Source organism: Rhynchophorus ferrugineus, unplaced genomic scaffold, assembly GCF_030347505.1.
Source record: "Rhynchophorus ferrugineus isolate W39M unplaced genomic scaffold, kcgeb_rfMv2 rfM3, whole genome shotgun sequence".
Taxonomy (NCBI): Eukaryota; Metazoa; Arthropoda; class Insecta; order Coleoptera; family Curculionidae; genus Rhynchophorus; species Rhynchophorus ferrugineus.
The window spans coordinates 47,711,037-47,733,224 of record NW_027472582.1 but is presented as its reverse complement, the minus strand read 5'-3'; the positions used below and the strand labels follow the sequence as shown (position 1 = coordinate 47,733,224).

At 30.9% G+C, this 22,188-nt stretch overlaps 1 protein-coding gene across 1 annotated transcript in view; it reads right to left on the bottom strand.

Annotated features, from left to right (window-relative positions):
- LOC143194441 (nose resistant to fluoxetine protein 6) overlaps nt 1–22,188 on the bottom strand; it is a 44,137-nt gene that overhangs the window by 11,825 nt on the left and 10,124 nt on the right. The window contains exons 2-5 of the mRNA XM_076401238.1: nt 13,186–13,424; nt 4,026–4,237; nt 3,888–3,970; nt 3,634–3,830 (exon numbers count right to left, since the gene is read on the bottom strand). Of these exons, the coding sequence (XP_076257353.1) occupies nt 3,634–3,830; nt 3,888–3,970; nt 4,026–4,237; nt 13,186–13,424 (731 nt within the window). The remainder of the gene's footprint in view (nt 1–3,633; nt 3,831–3,887; nt 3,971–4,025; nt 4,238–13,185; nt 13,425–22,188) is intronic.

Here is a 22,188-nt window from a genome sequence, read left to right as displayed (position 1 = left end):
TTTGTTGTTAGAATACAATAAACATATAAGCACTTTAAGCCTTCTGGCTTTCGTTTTCATCTTTATCGAAGAAAAACTGTAAACTATAGCCTATTTTTTCTTTGTCTGTTTCCGTTTCCGTTTTGAGTTGAATCAAAATTGAGACCACAATAAAAATTATACTTAGAAGGGGATCTTAAATGGGTGACTTTGGAGTCATGTTTGTTATATTTAAGAAACACTAGAGGGCCTGAAGTATAAAAGGCGGCACAATTGACATATTTGTATTTTTTCTCCTGTGTTTTGGCCTGAGCCGGAAGGAATTTAATCGGATACCTTTGGTGACATATATAGTGACATTTTAGTTGTTTACAATTGATTTTGCAAATTTAATTAAAAAATTATTGCTTGCTAGAACCATATTATTTTAAATTATATTAACTAAGTATTTTTGTAGGAACTAACAGTTTTATCATGTCATTTTTGCAGCATTTACGATAAACTAGATGTTTAAGGGTAAATCCGAAAAAAAGATATTTCGTTCCAAGGTGTGAATAATACCAGCTCTAAGCCAGAAATGGCTTTTAAAAGCCAACAACGACAAACTAATCTGACTAATAACTGAATCCTTTGAAAGGTCTTATGTGAGTAAAAAGCGTTCATTTCAGACTAGATTACTATAGACCAAGATGCGGAATAGCATTGCTTAATAAAAATACAATTACCTAATTGCAAATTAGATAGTAAGTTTTTTATTATGATCTATGTACATTGAATTGAAATTCATAGTGTGTGTTTATTCACAGATTATTTTGGCAATTAAAAAGGAAATCATGGCGCCAAGCCCCATATTGGAATCATCAGAACTTTTTTCACATAAAAACCTTCAATTAGAACTAGGGGAAAGTATGAATATTTGTTTTAAAACAAAGTAAACTGTGATATTTTGAAGTTGAAATATAATTTAGCATGTGTTTCTATATAGATTAATGGTAACAGGTGAATCTACACCGCTAGCTTCAGGAAAACAAAAAGCATTTAGTACAAATCAAACAGTTTTTGATAACACTAACAGATCCAGAGGTTGATTTAATTGTTGAAAATCTCTTGTTGAAAAGAATAAAACTCGAAAAGAAGGTCTTGTTCATAAACTATAGAAAATGTTACCAAAACAATAGACCGAACTATTAAAATCATTCATTATAACCAGAATGTTTAGAGTCAAACAAGATTAAGCTTACTCTACAATAAAAGAAGCTAAAGCAGGTGTACCCCAAGGAAGTGTACTGGGGCCAATGCTTTATCTACTCTACACTTGTGATATACCACAAATGGAGAATATTACAATGGCTTCATTTGCTGATGATACTGAGATTATAGCTGTCGGAGACAATAGTGAAGAAGCCTCACAAAAATTACAACAGGGAAGTGACTATATAGATAATTGGACACAAGCTTGGAAAATAAAAATTGAAAGTAAATCTGTGCATGTGCAGTTCCCCTACAATTAGACCGTACAAATGCCAATAATATTTAATAATACTATCATTCTATACAGCAACAACCTAAATATCCCGGAATGAAACTTCAGTGGAGGGAACATTAATAGAATCAATTGTGTAGACCATGGTGAACGTGACACTGTTATGAGAAATAATTAGGTGTTGCTGTTCTTGGTTGTTGAAAAAAGCCAATTGAACTTTAAAGAGCAAAAATGAATAAATCTGAATTGCAAAATCTTTCAAGAAATATATTAGAAAGAAAAAAGGTTCAGAAAGGACAATATATTATTCAGTTAGCTAACATGTTTTTATAACCCTGTTTATAGTATGTATGTATGTATAAGTAACTATATATGTTTATTGTGGCAATGTAATTTTTCTCATATTTATACTCTCATGTAAGTACGGAAATTGTAATATAAAAGCTTGTATCTAAACATATTTTTAGATATTATATTAAAGTGTTAGTACTTGAACGTATCACATTGGAGAGATGGTGGAATTATACATATTAGCATTCCTGTTTGTTTTGAGTTTGCAAGGTATCGTGCATGTATTAAAAACATTAAGATTAGTAAACATATAAGTGGAACATATATTTTAAAATCGACCCTACTTTAGGAGTATATTCTTGCGAGAGGTTGGAATTATTATGACACAATTGGTTTTCTTCACGACTATATCTAATTACTGAGACAACTTGTAAGATGCTATTTAAGAGAAGTTGAAGGTTAATGCAAAATTAATCTATGAAAATTATTTTGAAGTATGCAAAAAACGTTAAGAAGGGTTGCCTTGAAAGTTATGTCATAAATATTGATAAATCCGCCAGAACAGGACACAGACTCAAAAGAATCAAACCATCTGATCTTGTGTAGTATTGTGTAGTGAGGTGCATATATTAAAAAATTCAGTAGTGACATGTATAAATATTATTTCACCAGAGACTGAGTTAGGGTGGACGGGTCCTCCTAGTTATATACCTAGATTTAAGTTATCGTAAAGACAAATTGTAGGTTAGACGGAAACGACTAGTAACAATGTATTAATTAAATAATAAAAAAAATTGATAAATAATTCAACAGTTTTCATTTTGTTGGCAGATTTATGGTCATAATGTAAACTCTAAAAAAAAATGTTGTTCAATCAGGCTTCGTTATCCTAAATGTTCCCGTTATTGTCTATGTACAGTCATTATGGCCACATGTTATTTATTTTACTAGCTTTTACTGTTTTATGTGCTCGTTTTTGTAGTTGTTTCTGGTTATGATACAATTTTAATGAAGTTGGATAGTAAAAAAATGTATAATTCCTTTAACTATTTTATCTTGCTTTAAACAATTTGATAATAATTGTGCAAAAAATATAGAGAATGTCTGTTTGGACTGACAAACATTTGCATAGAGCTAACTGAATTTACAAACTATGTCATTATAATGAGACTTTTTTTGATATTAACGATTGACATTTTTATTTATATATATATATATATATATATATATATATATATATATATATATAACTTTCCATTTCAATCATTTATTAATAAAAATTTGTGCAATATATACTAATCAAAATAATTTTCAGTATGCTCTACAACTTTTTCTTATCTTTCTGGTAATATGATAATACCGTGTTGAAAAAACGATTTTGGGTTGGCAGCGATCCAATCATCGATCTATTTTTGCACTTCTTTAGCATAATTAAAATGTGCACTAGAAAAGGCATGCTGCATTGACTGGAACAAGTGGTAATTAGAAGACACTATGTCTAGTCAGTATGCTAGCTCTATATGGCGAGCTACACGTTTCCGTTTATTACACGCTATTCCAATTCACTTTTAAGCAGTTACACGCCATAGAATAATGTTCTTTCTTGCGCCAGGCAAGCAAACGAAACCGTTATAATTCAAACGGTGTGAAATGGATTTTCCAATCAAGACCTGTGGTGGCCATTTTCGATCTTTTTACATCATGAGCATTGCTTAACCAAGATACAATTCCTAATTGTAATATTCTATTGATTCAAATATTTAACTTGTAGCCATATTTTCATGTTCCAAAGGTTAAGGGAATTTATCTGTGAATATACACATATTATGTATTTCAATTTAATTATCGATGTAAATTTTAATGATAGACGGTCCACTTACCTTTTCCAATGAACTTGGATTAATCAATGGTTGCGCAGCGTAGAACATTGATCTATGTCCAGCTATGACAAGGAATAGGGAAAGAACTTTGAAACCGGCCACATGATCTAAACCGTCGCCGAAATCATTGGGCATTTTTAGTAGTTTTCTTGTGTTCTCGGACAATGAAAAACATTTCATCACCTCTGACCACGTATCTGTCAAAAATTGTTCAAGATTTTATATCAAAAATAAATTTTTATTGAAAATCTTACCTTTTTGTAATCTTTGAGATAAAGCGTACTTGTAATAGAATGTAATTATTATAACAGCCAGCATATACCCACCAGTAATGTACCTATAACGAAACGGTTAGTCAGATACATGAAATAATTCTATACCCTTTTGTTTACATAAATACGAAATCTCCTGTGTTGAATTCGTATTGATTACTGGCTGTTTGACAATCACGTTCTTCTATGCTTAGTGTAAATTTTGATTTGCCCATTTTCGATAGTGTCTTTTCCATGCCTTCCTTGAAATCAAGGCGTGAGCAGGAAGAGGGTAAGCAGACACCCATAATCCAATTGTGTCGTCTGAGTCGGAATAAATCATGATGGAACGCCTGGAAATTAATAGTTATTGTTTAAATTGTGATATAAATCAAGTAATTTGGATGTTGTGTTTATAAGGTAGTACTTATTATAAGGATATGCATATTATTTGCCATATGAATATAGTAATTGCATATTTTCTCTAATGATATTACTCATATTTTAGCTAATAAAACAAAATAATCATTTTTAATTTTTTAGTATCTATTCATTATAATATACAATAACCTTAAATATGACGTTATTCGAACTACTGGTCCTCGTAACTATACAGGTCTTTTAGCAACTGTTATACCTTAATAAGTCTTACTGCTTTGTTCAGTTTAAGAGAAAATATTAAATATAATACTTTACATAGAACCATATACAACAGAAACCATAGAAATAGAAAAAATATTGGTAAATATTTTGTGTCCCTAGCACTATATTACTATACTAGTACTATATTAAGATAATTTAATGGTGACTACGCAGGCGCAGTAGAACTTCGAGCTGCATTTATCCGTCACAACTCTGTAGCGTTCTAGTTTTTCGGACCATCAGATCAGAAAGAGTGCTTTGGGGGGCGTTTGGCTTTGGTTCCTGCGGAGACGTGCTCTGGAATGGGCGTCGACCGATTGGTGACACTCATCCGAAAAAGAGAGTGGTTCCGTGGAGGTTCTTTGAAGTCGCCAAATCCTCAAAGGAGGTAAGTTTTTCCTTCTTTTTCTGGTATGTGGACTAAGAACACTATTTGTGCACAGGGTCTCAAGTTGGGATTTTGTTTCATGATCGACTGTTATTTCAAGTGAACATATATTTTCGGGACCGATATATTTTCGGAACAGATATATTTTCGAGATATTCTTCGATGAGAGAATATTTTTGTCGGAGTTATTGTCAGCTAGGACATTATTAATAGTTTGCGGTCTGTATAATTTGGTCTGAATTTTGACTCTTAGGAAATATTTATGGAAATTGGTTCGAATAAGACTATGAATATTATTTTTTATTAGTATATTATGTTTAGAGATTAGTTTAATTAGCAGTAAGTATTAGTATAGAGGTGTATATAATGTAACATATAATAGATATAAATAGATATAGGTATAGTTATATTGGGATATAGATATTGATGAAATCATCTATTTGTCTTGCTTGTGTTTAATAGAAGTAAGAACAGAACTGTAGTAATAAACTAATTTGTAAATTAAGACTATAATAAGCATATCTAATGTAAGATGTAACTACATCATCTTTCCATGTACCCTCCCATTAGCCCCTTTTATTTGGTGCATCCTGTATCCCCTTCGTGGTTTGGGGTATCGGAGAGAGTCAAGAATAGGATGGAGCCTATTAAGGCAAACCGTAAACCCGATCAGGAAATGTCGAATTTTTTCGACCCACGGCCTCCAGATTACCCCGGCAAAGAGCATCTAGCATTTATAGCTGCTAGGAGCTATAGTGAGATTTCGGCTGATGAAGAAAATAAGGCTACAGCTCTTTCAACGCGTGGCTAAACGTTATCATTGCAAAAGGACCACTTTTTGTCTGTTACTCAATATTGACGGTCTTTTTTGCAACAAAACATCATTCAATGTATTTATTTGACATTCATAGATATCCGCGGTAACAGATTCAATCGGTTTTAGCACCTCATAACACACTACATCTTACTGATCCCACCATATTTGCATAGCAATATTTTAAGACCATGCACATTCCGCTTAGGTCCTCCCTGGATTAACCCATTATCTTTTGGGCTTGAGGCAATTCAACTGCGTTATTTTAACTAATTTGTATATTAACATAATTTTTGCTATCTGTATTTTTTTTGAGGTTTTCGTCCAGTCAGTCCAGTCTTTCTATTAACCTATCTATTTTTGCACCTTGTCGTTGGTATTAAAATTGTCACTTTTAAATTGTTTAAACCGAAGCCACACGAAAATTACCACAGGCAAGTGACAATATACATAATTGGAGCCAAACCTCGAAAATAAAAATTAACGGCAATAAAACTGTGGATGTGCTATTCACATATTATCATACTACACACGCATCAATAACAATACATAATATTATAAATCCATATGGCAACAAGTATCTCGGAATGAATTTTGATGCAAAACTTCTCTGGAAGAAACACGTAAAATAAAAAAGGAAAGAACTGGAGTTCAAATATAGGAAAATGTATTGGTAAATTGGAAGAAAATCACAATTATCCTATATGGACATGTGGAATTCAATTATGGGGATGTTCGGCAAAAAATAATATAAACACAAGTTTACCCGAAAAATGTTCTGAAAAGAATTGTAGGCGCATGTATTTTATGTACCTAGATTTAAGTTTTTGTAAAGGTAAATTATAGGTTAGTCAGCGACGACCAGTAAAAATGCAATAAATAAATTTGGGATGACTCTATGTATTGCTTATTTATAAGTAGAATAATTCAGTCGGCGAAAAATGGCGTTAGGGCTGATTACCCCAGCAAGACTGTCACTTTGCCTTGTGATGTTTTTTGATGTTATTAAGTTAGGTAATCGTATTTGGCGAGAGGTTTATCGACATCTTCTTGTTGACATTGCCGGTCTAATTTTTAGTTTAAATATATTTTAGCCGGTGTTATTCCAATGATTCATAAATAAATGATGATCAAGAAAATTATTTACCGAACTTGTAAAACATTATATAATCACAACCGATTCACAATGTGCTGCAAAATTAGGTAAAGAGACTAGATTACATCTAATTAAATTACATTTAATAACTATTCAATTGAAGTAAAGTTTGTAATAACATTATTCGTCGATTAAAAATCATATTTTTTTATATATTCCAATTTCTACTATCATGTATTTTTTTCTGTTGAATTCAAAAACAAACCAAAATAGACCATAAAAAGTTACAAAACTAATTAGTTACAGTTTTAGAGATACAAGTGGTATTTTCTAGTTTCTATTATTGTTATTAAATTTTTACCATTTGCCGCTACAGTGGCCATTGATCCAGAATATCTTGTTTTGAAATGTTTTAAAAAATAAAATTTGTTATTTGTTGTTTATCAGCTTTTTACCCGCAAGTTCGTGAAGATGAAGTTAAATGCCCTTACTGCAGTGGTAATCATCCAGCGAGCTATACCGGTTGCGTCGTTCTCAAGTACTTCAACAAAAACTATATCCCACATTAAGGGAAAAAAGGCAACAAGCAACAACAAACCCACCAGTCCATCCAGCAGACCAGATCAACCAGATATAACATTTGCACAAATGGTTGATAATGGCCCAACTCAAAATTCTGAATTCACATCACAACCTACTGAAACTTGCAGCAACATCACTAAATTGGAAAGCATGATGATTAAACTAATGGGACAAATGAGTATGATGCTTAGTCTACTCACCAGGTAAGGTTTATGATACAAATCATCCAGATAAAAAAACACATGGAGGTACAGCCATAAACATGTAACGAGAGGATGTAAAACATTTTGGAAAAAAAAATACAACAAAGATTAGCTGCAAGCAACCAGTATAACTTTACAAGAAGCCCATGGACCATTAACAATGTCTGGGATTTATTGCCCATGTAAACATAATAACAAATCGGAATCTTGGAGCCAGTTTCTTTAAAAATTACCTTCAAATATCAACCTACTTCTCTGTGTAATAATAGAACTAACTGGCCGCTACTTAGAGAAAAATTGGACAGAACCATCTTTTTAAACTTACCATTACAAAGTGAAATTAATATAGAAACAGCAGCAATGAATATTACAAAAAATATACAGGAAACAGCATATTTCGCGACTCCTAAGAGTGAAACTTTTCCAAAAAAACATACACACATAATGTATAATTCGTGAAAAAATTGCAGAAGAAAAGAGAATTGTAAAAGAAATGACAACCGCCAACTACTGAAGAAAAGATAAGAAAATTTAATAAAGCAATAAAAGAGTTGAAAGAGTTGACACAAAATAAACAAAACTAAGGCATTCAGGAATACTTAGAAAATCTGACACCAATTGACACAACAGACTATTCATGTGGAAGACAACAAGAAAATTCAAAATCTCTCGGCAGCATAACCATCCTATTAAAATAGATGAAAATAATTGGACTAGAACGGAAAAAAATTTCGACATCTTGTCAAAGTATTTAAAAAATATCTTTAAACACTCCCCGTCTGAATTATGCCGAAAATAAAATTACTTGTTTTCTAAAGTCGCAATTTCAAATGGATTTACCACATAAAAAAATCACCATCAAAGAAGCTCAACAAATAATAATCATAGATTAACTTTTAAGAAGCACTTGGATATAATCTAATAATCGGAAAAATATTACAGGCACTATCATAGAAGGGCGTAAAATTAGTAACATTCATATTCAATGCTATATTACGAGTTAATTATTTTTCTAGCATCTGGAAAGCAGCTCAAATAATTATGCTTCTCAAAACACCTCCTAGCGGCCTATAAGTTTATTACTAATAATCTCAAAAGTTTTTGAGAATCTGTACATAAAGAGGCTCAATTGTATAATAGAAAAAAGAAAGATCATTCCAGAAGACCAATCTGGGTTTCGCAATAAGCATGGAACAATAGAACAAGTGCATAGACTTGTTACCAAAATAAATTAAGTCCATATTTAACGTCAAAATATATTGTTCAGCTGCATTCATAAACATATCTAAAGCCTTTGATAAAGTATGGCATTCGGTATTGCATGTTAAATTAAAGAAACTTCTCCCTCATCTGGATTATGAGCTGCTAAAATCTCACCTCACAGATCGTCATTTTACTGTAAAACAAGGCGGTGAACATACCGAATTACATGCAATATATTCAAGAGTTCCGCAAGGTAGTGTACTGTGTCCAATACTATATCTTCTGTACACAGCCGATCTATTTATAACAAAATTAACGACTGTGGCAACATAAGCAGACGACAGGGCAGTCTTAGCCTCTCATGAAGATCCAGTCATATTATCAATTAACCTACAAACACACCTAAATCAAATACAAATGTGGCTGAAAAGATGGCGTATAAAAGCCAATGAAACAAAATCCAGTCATATTTCTTCACAACCGGATACTGTCCCGACGCAATACGCAATAGACTCCAAATACTACTGAACCAAGCGATAGCGTGGTACAAATTCTGGCGGCTTAAGATTAACCCGAGCAAAACTCAGGCTATTCTGTTCCACCGCAAGAAGGAGCTTCGCGCCTATCGCCTCCAAATCGATAAAGTTCCTATCCCGTGGCTCCAGAAAGTTTCATATCTCGGTCTCCAGTTCGACCGCAGATTCCAATGGTCTGCCCAAATCTAGCACGTCCTTTGCAAAGGAAATGGCGCGTACAGCCTATTATTTCCTCTACTTTGCAGAAAAAGCAAACTGTCAATCCCATAGAAAGCGACTCAGTATAAAATGTTAGTCCGTCCAATCTACCTCAATGGAGCACAGGTATGGTACAAGTATGTCTCGGAGAGACAACTTGAACTACTCCAAGTGTTCCAATCCAAAAAAGTCCGTGCGTTACTCAGAGCCCCATGGTTTATGAAGAACGTCAATACACACCTCGAATCAGGCATCCCGTTTGTGAAAAATATCATAAATATGCTCAGTGTGAGGTTCTCCATAGGAACCTTAGAACATGATAACACTTTAATAAAATCCCTACCCGTCCACAAATCCCGGTAGTAAAAAAACTATGACAGCCCCAGTCATAACCCAGGGTCTCCGTCGCTCGCAAAACAATCATATCCCGAACCCGAAGCGACATCAGCCGAAGACCATTTGGTTCTAGCTGGTCATTCCAGTAAACGAAAAAAAAATCCAGTCATATAACTTTTACGTTCCGTACTAGAACATATCCACCTCCAACCATGGACACCAACACGTCAAACAACTTGAACTTAAACTCTACCAAATGTATTGGCTTATCGAGCACAAATCCAAATTATCATTAGATAACAACATATTACTGTATAAATCTATATTCAAGTCTATTTGATTATATTTCCATATAACCAAATCCAGTTGGATTCCCCAACTATAACCGAAGCAAGAACCGCTAGCAAGTCTAATATATTCATCACACAACGGTTACAACAAAGTGTTGTGTGCCATTGTCGATGCTCCGTACTATGTTTCAAATGAAGTGATACAACGCGATATTCCTCTAGAACCTATAACGAGTGTAATTCAACGTGTTTGTGTGAAGTACTTCGAAAGAGTGTCAGTGCATCCTAATGTACTTGCTAATCACCTAAATATGCGAAGTGACACTGAAAAGTGTGTCGACTAAAACGTCTACTACGTCAGTAAACGAAACACTATCCCATTTGATTATTGGTAATATATAGTCTCTAGAATAAGCTTTGAATAAGACTAATTAATTAAGATAGTATTTTATAGAGGATATCACTTATGTGATTTTCTACATGCCATGTATATATAATATAAAGATAACAAATATTATTGCCCTCTGGGCAGATTCCATTACTAAGATTAATAAAAAAAGCCTTTTACCAAGGTGTATAACTTCAGTCAACAGTGACGTAAAATATAGTTTTCTCCAGAAAAACGTAATTTACGCCTCTTGTGAAAAAAGTCATGGAATTATGACATTAAATTATAAATCAGAGTAAGTGATTTTGCTTAACATGTATGTCCCAATTTCGTTATATTACGAGAATAGTTGAAAGATAAAAAACTATCACTGACTCTTGTTGATTATTCCTATTCCACTAATAATGTACGGATTGGAAGTAGAACATAAAAGCATTTTGTCATATTTAATCATGAAGCGAATTTTTATTTCAATTTTTTCTCTGTCGCGCAGAGAAGACTTTAGGTAATTGTACTTGCTTTCTTAATGTTTAGAGGGTTTGCAAAAATAAATTTATATGTTAAAATGTATCACTCAGTATATGGTTACTGTTTTTTTTTTGGAATTTTCGATGTTGCGAACTTTACATTTTCAAGTGTATTTGACTCATTAAAAAGCTGGTTTAGCATTAAGGAAATACAAACATGCTTTACGAGTTTCTGATGTTCAAATATTGTGAAAAAGTAAATAATATTTTTCACATCGTTTTTGATCACGTGTGAATCATCAGTAAGTTATTTTCATTTTAATAACTATTTCATGATTTTATTCTGTGCGGTGGGCGATCGGTTGTCACATTTATTGATTTTAACTTTGGAATTTATTGCTTTTGGAAACCCCAAGAAGTTTGTATCAAGATCAGAAGTGGTAATTTTAATTTGTAGTTGCTGTTATGGCCCTTCAGAATTATTGTTAACAAAGTATTAATTTTTAATAAGAGTAAATAAAATACAGTATGTACATGTATGTATATGTATGTATGTTTGGTTTTTGTTTATAAATAACATGTTTTTGTTAATATATATTTTTAATATCATATCTCGTTACATAAATTTTTTATAAAGATTTATATTACACATCAGAACACATCAGAAGAAATCCATAGTTTGAGTTAAAATTACATGATTTTAATATTAGTAACATATTAAAAATACATTTATACATTTTATGCAAATATGCACTTAATATAAAGGATTTTGTTTTAAACTCTTTCACATCGTAACTGGCGCAGTCGGAACGATTCCAAGACAAGTTGATGTTGAATTGGCAGTGGTACTGCAGTTACTCGATGAATTCTTTAATACAGTTTCAGAGAAACAGATATTTAACTTTACAGGAAATTTTAGGGAAATGTTTCGCAACGTCCAACATGTAGAAGTCCTTAATTACGTTTAACTTATTACTTGTTTTAATCACCATGTTATGAGCCGCGACGGGAACTGATTGGTTCACTCGATGGATGGTGTATTTATTGTTTATTTGTTCTGGTGCCATTTCAGTGTGACTAACCTAAGGAATACTAACGATGTTGTATCAAAAAAATATAATAGAAAAAGAAGACGAAACAACTGATGCAATTAAAAAATTCATAGAGAATATATCCAAATATTAAAGAAGATATTATTGACATTTGGACTCATCTTAAAGAGTTGGTGGAATAAATAAGTAACTGTACACTACTCTTAAATATCAATAAAGACATAATGGGAATGAATATTATTGTTATTTTGTACAGTATTGAAAATTTACATCAAAAACAAAATAATATAGAATAATGCAAAATAAAATAGAATGTTACAAATGAAAAAGTACTTCTTTAGCTATTTAAAATTTGCCGATATTTCCAGATTTGTCAATAGCGTTATACAAAGTGAGGCAAAAGTCCCGCTACCATTAACGCAATTTCCGCTAAGTGGCAATAATGGAATGATTATTTTCAATAAATATTGTCACTATTTTTGCTCGTTATTGTATATCCATAATAAAATTTGGACGTCTACACAACACAATAGTTAAAGCGAAACTAAGCTAAACGTCACATAACCAAGATGGCGCGCTATTAAAATTGTAGCGGTACTTTTGCCCCATCTTATATATCTTTTATCGCTTTTTTATTTGATATTATTAATATGGTCGGCTATCTATTAATATGACAGTATTAACTCATATTGACTCATTTCATGAATTAGTATTTATCTTAAAATTGTACTAGATTCTAAAAATTTTAATTTATTGCATATTAGTGTAAAATATATAATAATATAATATAAAATATATTTGAAATGTTGTGCATTATATTTTAAGTTTATACAAAATATTGATAATTAGAAATAATTTTTGCGATCAAAGGCTAAAAGGACTAAAACTACAAGAAAAACAACAATTGTTTCAAATTTTTCCATAGTTTTCATGTGATTGTTTTCATCCCTATTTAATATATTACTTATGGAGATGATATATGAATTAAACTTTTAATGACATGTTTCGTTGGATTAATATTTTCACGGTAATAAGTAATTTAGAATTTTAAGTAATTTGATTGTTACTTACTTATCGCTTATTTATAGCTATCTTATGTAACTTACCGCTAGTTTCTCAGTAACTGATACGTTGAAAAACTTGGTATAATCGTCAAACTCCCAATCTATGTCGGGCCTAGTGGATTTACTGTGGGAATCCATCGTAATATTCATCAAACAGTATTTTCCATTGAATGGGTTTATATCCAGAGGTACTTTTATGTTGATACATTCGTCGAATATGCCGAAGTTGTAGCTGGAGCCATGTAGCATCCCGGTTGGGAACTTCGCCGTGGAATCGAACACTAAAAAATGTTTTTTATAAAATTAAATTTCATAAAAGAAATAAATCAAATTAACGGTAAAACATAATAAAATAATGAATTTATTGAATAATATATTTAATGAATTTGAAAACTAGAACCAATATTAAAAAACGGAATGCTGATTTGTGTTCAGTTCTCCAATTTACTTTATAAACAGTTTTTGGTTGTTCAGGTTCAAAATCGCGTGCATTTGTTTTATCGGCAGGCATGATTCAACTATAATTCTTATAAATAGTTATTTGAGCAAATATGGGCACATAAAATATTCACACTCAGATTCAAATAATTTTGAATTAATTTTTCAGACAGAATATTGTGCCAGCTTTTACTCTTTTATTGTAAAATAAAATATAGATTAGGATCAAATAGGTAATATGATGCATTATCAATTTAAAAATCAAAACCTTAATCTCCAAAAAAATAATACTTTTTTATGTAATATAATGGAATATTATTGAAAAGTAAAATATTATTCATTCATAATATGAATGAATATGAAATTTAAATATGTAATATAATATATTATAAAGTTCTAATGCGTCTAATATGTAATTAGTAATAATTTAGTAAAAGTAATTTACAATATAACATATACATTATTTCAGGTTTTTGTAAAATTTACAAATAAATATTGTAACCTTGTTTAAAATGCGTGTCAATGACAGCACAATTTTTTATTAATGATCAATGCATAATGAAAAATGCTCTGAGTAAGAGAAATTTGTTTGTATACTTTATCGAGCATGCTAAAAAACAAAAAACAGTTTTATCATTAATTTTGTTTTACGTTTATTGGTTGATGTGAATAATGGTGTGCTGGTTATCACTGGTTGACAAACATCTCAAAATAATAGATGTATTGAAATAGAAAAAATGATGTTTGTCTATCTTACTGTTAACATGGTTTTTGGTGGGAAGCCAATAAATGTAGTAACCATCCTAAAATACATCTGGATTTGCACAACATTAATACTCGCGTGCATTTACATCCGAGTCTGTTACAGTGGCGAAAGGATTGACAATTATAATATCTCTTAGAATATTTGTGATCGAACTTCAACTATAGCAAGATTTTGTGAAGAAAGCCCGGCGGTACTAACAATACATTATTGGTTAAGCAATATATATCGAAAATAGCCTTTTGGAATATATATTTTCAAATAGCAATAATATTTGACTATGTAAACGAATTACACTACCTTTTCTATGGATTCTATGGATTGTTACTTTTCAAATGTGCTATAGAACGACTTCAATGAATAAGCATTATTAGAGATATAGGACTTTAAGTCATCCATTAAGCGTAACCGAAATTATTTTTCTCCCAACGTTATTTATGTTATGTAATACGACCCTGACTATTCAACAATCTATTAAATAAAACTCCCTGTATGCCGAACTAGTGGGGCGGTTTGGTCTATTTTATAATTGATAAGAACCCTCAGTGTCGCTTTGTATCGCCGTTCAAGTCGCATTTCCTTTCCGTAAAATAAAATAGTTTTTTTTAAGTAAATTAATAGTTTTTATACTCGAAACCCTTTCATGTATTATAACTGGCGCAGTCGGTAAGAATCCGGGGAGATCATAAGGCTGTTCTCTTTTGAATTAATTCGAGTAACTGGAATCAAATTAATTATCAAGAAAAGAAGATAGGTTGACGTTGGATTGGAAATTGATCCACAGTTACTCGAAGGGTTTCTTGGTGTAGGTGGAGTTCGGGCAAAAATATCGTAGCTGAAGCTGTAATGTCACAAAAGGTACGTTGAAGGTGCTCGACGACCTCTAGCCATAAACTATTTGAAGTAAGAAACAGTGAAGTTTTGAAAAACATTCCAAGTCCGTGGATTCCAAGCATATGCATCACAGTTCAAAGTGTAAGGCCGCCAAAGGCGGACTAAAGTTTTGACAGGAGCTTGCAGTTCAGGGTGAATGATCACCAGAGGCGGATTGTAAAAGCTCAGTTTCTTAACTGGTTTTTAACGTTCTGGCTTCACCTTCCTAGTCTCGACTTCGATAACACTATATTGGAACTATTTTTCAAAATTTTTTAGTAATGAAATAGGGCAAAACGAAAATAATTTGTAGCGTATTTATGTTATCTTGGCAACTATTAAATATTTTTTTGATTGACTTTTTTGATTATCTAAGTCTCTCGATGTTTGTTCAAACCTTATGTATGTTACTTCTTTCATTGAAGTTTCACTGAATAATAATCTTAAAATATATTATATTACATATTATATATTACGTATTTTATAAATATATAAAATAAAAAAATAATATTACGTCATTAATGACACTGTTTTTTGGAACGTAATAGAATCCAGCATTTATCACTTTCCTCTTCTTTCCCAAAGAAAGTTCGAGAAAGAATAGTTACATCTCAATTACTTTTTCTATATTATTTCACTGTTTCTTTCCAAATATTAAATTACGGTTAAACGTATTTGGGATCGTTATTCCATTTCCCCTTTCACACTGCCGATTGCCAATTTAAAATTATTTAAAATGCACAGATAATCAAACAGTTATCTCTGTCCTTTCCTCACTCAACATTAATACGGGAATCACCTTTGTCTGTTATCACGAATAGAAAATCACTGGAAGCGTGCACTTGACTGAAATAGTAATTAGTATTTTCAGTCGCTAGTTTTTTTACTATCGAGTAGTTCTATCGACTGTTGCTACTATTTTCAGTCGATAGTTCCCAACGCTGGATAAAAAAACCTCAATGTCGCCTTGTATCGCCTCATCTTTCTATAAAATAAAACGTTTTTTAAAGTAAATGATTATTTTTTATTTTCCAAACTATTTTGCATTTTATTACTTATATAGGAATTACTATTACTTATAAGTTGCCAATTAAAAGGCTTTATTTTATTAATTTGTTAGTTATTAATTTGGACAGAAAACTATGAAAAATTAATAAAGATTCTACTAAAAAAGTTCAACAGTTTATTGCATTTAAAAGGTGTTGTAATATATATGATTTTAATATGATTTATAACCAACATCACAGCAACAAAACGTAGACGACATATGTTTTTACCAATATATCTCCAAATTAATGTTTACCTTGGTCGAAATGTGTGTCAATGCCATCACATTTTTTATATTACGAATCAATATATGATCAACTGTTTTGTTTTTATTTCACTTTTAATTCTTTTGTTTATTATGTATTATATATATATATATATATATATATTATATAAGTTATATATAGTATATATAATATATATTATATATTATTTATATATATTATATACTGTATATGTTATATATTATTTATATATTAAAACATATTTTAAGTTATTATTATATTATTGTGTTTTACTATTAAACGAAAAAACGAAGAGAAAAACATGAAAGTAAGCAATATATTTAACTTTATTTTTGATTAACAATAAATTATGGAACGTGATAATTTTTCGCAGTTGAGTGTAAAGAAGAAAAGTAAAAAGTGTAAAGAGCAATTAAAATTAGTCATAATTTTAATTTATCGATAGATAGAAAATTTTCTCTATAAATAATTGTCCAAGCTTGTATAAACGTATGGTACATATAACTTATGTTAATTCTCAAAATAAATAAGTTGAACCAAAATAAAAATGTTACTTAACTTTACATGTTGCAAAATGTACAATATATGTAACGTTGAACTAACACTATTTCTCATTATTATGAAATTTTAAGATTGAATCTAACTGTCTGAAAACTGTTGGAACATCTGTAATAACAATAAAATCACCTAGTAATCATGTAAACAAAAGAAGTTACTATGTGACAAGTGTCAATAATCTACAAAACTGTTTAAAATAAACATTTTGAATTACGTTCGTTATGGGTTCTGGAGATATAGTAGGGATCATCGATAATGGAACGCAACACTTTGTTTTGGAAGCATTTATTTTTAATTATCGAATACTAAACATTTTGTCATCAAAATGGAATATGACACACCTTGTGTATTTCCTTTCATTGGTAATCAATCCTGATACCTATCTTGGTAGTAAAACATATTAGTAAATATTAATATCACTTTAGGACATCTAATCATATTCAGGAATTTATTATACAGCCATTGTATTTTATGTTATGCACAATTAATTTAATGCTTTTTTGTTATTCACTATATAGTAATTTACATTAGCATTTTAACTCGTGTATTAGTTTAAAAATTCTGAAGGAAACAGGTTTTTTGGCCTTATTTACATTAATTTCACCGCAGCGTTATATATTTTATTTATTTTTTATTTTAAGTATTTATTATATATTAAACTCAACAATTTTATTAGCTGAGCAATACTTTTTGCTTAACGTGGGTTCCGAACTATGGTCCTTTTTAGAATGTATTTACATTATTTTTAATTGCATCAGTATAAATTATATTCCTTTCATTTTGTTCTCTGATATATATATTTAACATCACTGCTTTGATCAGCTAGGTAGGATTTAACGTAGGTCTTGAACTATGGACCTTTGGCACTGATTATTGCAAATCAACATGGATATAAATTTTGACAATTTGTGCAGTTCAATTACTGCCCAATGGCTAATCTAGAGATAAACCACAAAAAATATGTGACCTTTCCCGGTCTGATTAAACCTTGACAATTTCAACCAATACGCTACTTGATGTCGCAGGACCTCGAATATTGTTCATTACATCTCGCCTCCGATAGCGATCAGTTACAACTCTTTTATCTTTGGAAAATGTTCTTTATATTTTAGTCGCTTTTTATGAATCATCTTTTGGAACGTGTTTACTTTTTTCAATTAAAAGGACGATTTTGAACAATGGTTTATAAACCATTCTAATCTGCACTTCTCAATTTGTTCCTCAATTGTAGATTAATTGTCATATCTTCAAACAAATAACTTCATGTGGAATTTTTCGTAAACGTCAAATTTGAGAGACCTCAAGCTTACATATGCCAGACTGCAACAGTGTCCAAATCTAGGAAACTTATAAAATGATTGGTAAGTTATCGTTACAAAGAGACGGATTTTAGTTTTAATTATAATATTTCTTCTGTTAGACATCCATCACCTTAGACAAGCAAAAGCTCCCATAGCTTGTCAGATCCGACTTATGTTATTACTACAGCAGTAAACGTTGCTTTATTCTTTTATATTACTTATCCTGCACTTGAGCTAAATGAACCACGTCGATATTTTTAATAGTAAGCATCCATCATCCAAACACCGGATCAACTCTCAAATAATTTTGCATTAGCACAGGGTTAATAGAACTGTCCAAAGCCGTAAGATGCCTAAAGTTTAATAATTTTGAAAACCATGGAGACTTGAAGTTCAGCTTTCAGTGAATCATCATAGTCCTGAATAAAAACGGGATAACTGTTCTGTTTGTTTTTGTGAAAAATAAACAGAATTTGTTCGCGGGTTATCTCTAGGCCGGTAAAATAATAAACTAAAATTATTATTGTAACCTTTTCGATTAGCTGGAGGGAATTTTTTTAATCAATACAATGACCCCCCAATACCGGAACATAGAGTCTTACTCAGCCAGAGTTCCTTTATTCCAATATGTATTTAATTGTTCTGTTTCTGTTATATCACGTGACTGTTAACGGGCCTGACCATGAAAACTATGTATTTGAAGACGATGCGCGAGACTTATTGATGGCGATGAGTGAGACGTCTAGACATATGTATTTTGGTTTATGCTCGATTATACTTAGGCCCTTAGTGTCGTTTTGTATCTCCCTTCAATAGGTCGCATCTTGTTTCCATAAAATAAAATAATTTTAATAGTAAATTAAAAGTATTATTGTTTTAAACTCGTTTTTTATCACTCACTATTTCATAATTTTTTACATCTTCAATTTGGATATTTATTTATTCTGGCTCTCCCATTTTGCATAACTTTCGCTTTGCCTTTGCTCGTTATAAACTGAGTTGGCTTTAGACTTAATTGTTTTAGTCCTGCTTGAGTTGTGAAGGTGTTTTACGGATAGAAGAGGCGATTTTTGAACGGCGATACAAATAGTAAGGTTTTTATCTATTAGAAAACATTCTACACTTACTATCGTCTTACTCGTTCACCATTAAGATAGTTTTAAAATTATTATTCCGTCTGGACGGCTTATAATTATTATAAAAATTGTTATTGACAATCGATTGTACCTTCGTCCACCAGTTTACCTTTGAGGATCTTCGAAATGGCACAGTTTCTACCCAAATCTCCATAGTACTCCTCAATAGTCTACGGCTAAGAAACTAAGCTACTGCAATCCGTGGTGACCTTAGATCTTGATTTTGATTTATGATGCATGTGCCAAGAATCCACAGATTAGGGGTAATTTTTAAAGCTTGAATGTTTCTTACTTGGAATAGTTTATAGCTAGTGGTCGTTGAGCACCTCCAAACAAACTTTTGTGACCTTACAGATTCAGCTGCGATACTTTTGTCCTCAGAACAAGAAACTCTTTGTGTAACTGCGGAACAATTGTCAATCCAACGCCAACCTGCCATAATTTCTTGATAATTAATTTTTGATTTGATTATAAAAAAAAATTAGATTATTAATTATAAAACGTGAAAAGGTTTAGAAAACAAAAACTATTCATTTACTTTAAGAAACGGTTTAATTTTACTGAAAGAGGCGACTTGTTGAACGACGATACAAAGCGACACTTAGGGTCTTATATATTAGAGAACAGACCACCCCGTTTCACCCGTCCACCAAGCAGATAGTTTTAAAAAAGATGACCAGATCTCTGTGATTCTGTTAGCGTTTTATTATTTAATAGATTTTAGACGATTTGCTATTGTTTGGTCAAATATCTTCAAGGTTATTCGCAATACAATGAAATATAACATGTATTTCAAAATTTAATAACATTATTTAATTATCTTAAACATTTATTGCTAAGCATAAATATTGGTAGTGTATTAATTATTTTATTTTTTCTATGAAGGTCATAAGTGTTGCAAGAAATGATAACTTTCCAATATCAGCAGGTACCTTATTCTTACATGAGTATAAATCTTGTTTTCCCCAGCTTGTCTCGTTTGACAGGGCTGAGGCAATTTTTCAACCGCGTCATATTGACGTAATGGCATAATTTTGGTCGCCGGTAACACATCAACAAAATCTTATGACCATGAAATGTCCCTGGATGTTCGAGTAAACATATTGATTCGGTTTTTAAGTTAATCGAGTGAAATTGAGATGTCCTACGGATTTATATGTTCAGATTTCAACACTCACGATGTATTATTTTACATTAATGTTAACTGGCGGTAGCAAATAATATTAAATATCCTATTTCTAATTAATCCAAGGATTATATTATATTAACATTTTAATATATGCTTTAATTATATTAATACATATTAGTATTTTAATACAATTTGAAAAATAAAATTTCGATTTTAGGTCTGATTTTCAAATTTGTTAACATCGTATAAATATCATAATATAATCTACGTATTTGTTTAAGTATTTTTGAAATAACTTAATATATTTACTGGTGTTGTTCAAATATTGTCTATTTATAATTGAAGACTTTTGCAATAACTGGTCAGGTCTGTAAATCATAAATTTTTATGTAATTTTTGATTGACATATGTCCGTAAAAATTTTCACATCTGATTTAACATCTAACATAGAAGAAATCTTAAAACAGAAACGATTGAAAAGTCATATTAACGGCAATAAAATATATTTGTTTCGAATTTTAGCTTTGTGTTGTTTCATAATTTTGCAGACCTTATTAGACTTGCTTACATATATCAAAATGTGGTATTTATTTTACTGCCCAATACCTTAATTTTGAAGTTTCTGATGTTAGTCCTCATCAGGCAATTATCAGGCGCATCTGGCTTAAATATCAATGACGAAAAAAATTTATTCGGTATAAAATTTTTAAGGCGTAATTAAAATGAACATGGCGATTGCTACTGAATAATTTTTATATATTTATCCTCCACTTGTGTTGGTAATTGTGCGATGTCTTTGTTTAAGAAGTAAACATATTATAGTGTATATATAATATACGTAAAATTTCGATTTTAGGTCTGATTTTAAAATTTGTTAACATCGTATAAATATCATAATATATAATGTTACACACAATAATATATAATGTTATGTTGTGAGAAATAGCAGGACAGCAAACAGCGGCATAAAATGTACATGTTATATTTAATTATAATATACTATATTTTTGTATTATCAAATACTTTTGTATTAATAAAAATCGATACTTTTGTATTAATAAAGATTATCTGGTAAGCAAAATTAGTGCTTATTAATTTGGCACTTAGTTTATTAGATTATATTTTTTAATATCATAAAAAGACGTATGTGTTGCTTTTATATTTTATAGTACATCTTACTTTATAGTACCTCTAATGCAATATTTAATCTGATGCAAACACAAAAATGATTCAAATATTATAAAAAAGATGTTAAGAATATAGATACTGGAACGTTTTGTGAACAAACTTATTAATGGTATAAATCTTACATCTAGCAAAAGCATGTAGTTCAAGAATTTGATGCTAACTCCTCAGTAACAGCGATAGAACCCATGAAGACGAAAAATGGGAACCCTGTATTGTTGATTACACATGGTCATTTAAAATTTCCCACAAAGCATAAATGTCCCAAAATTTAACAAAAAAATGACCAAGTGGTCTTCGATGGCATTGTAAATACCATAAATATTCGAATTAGAATTTATGGGTTTCCTTGAATTGCATATGTTTTATT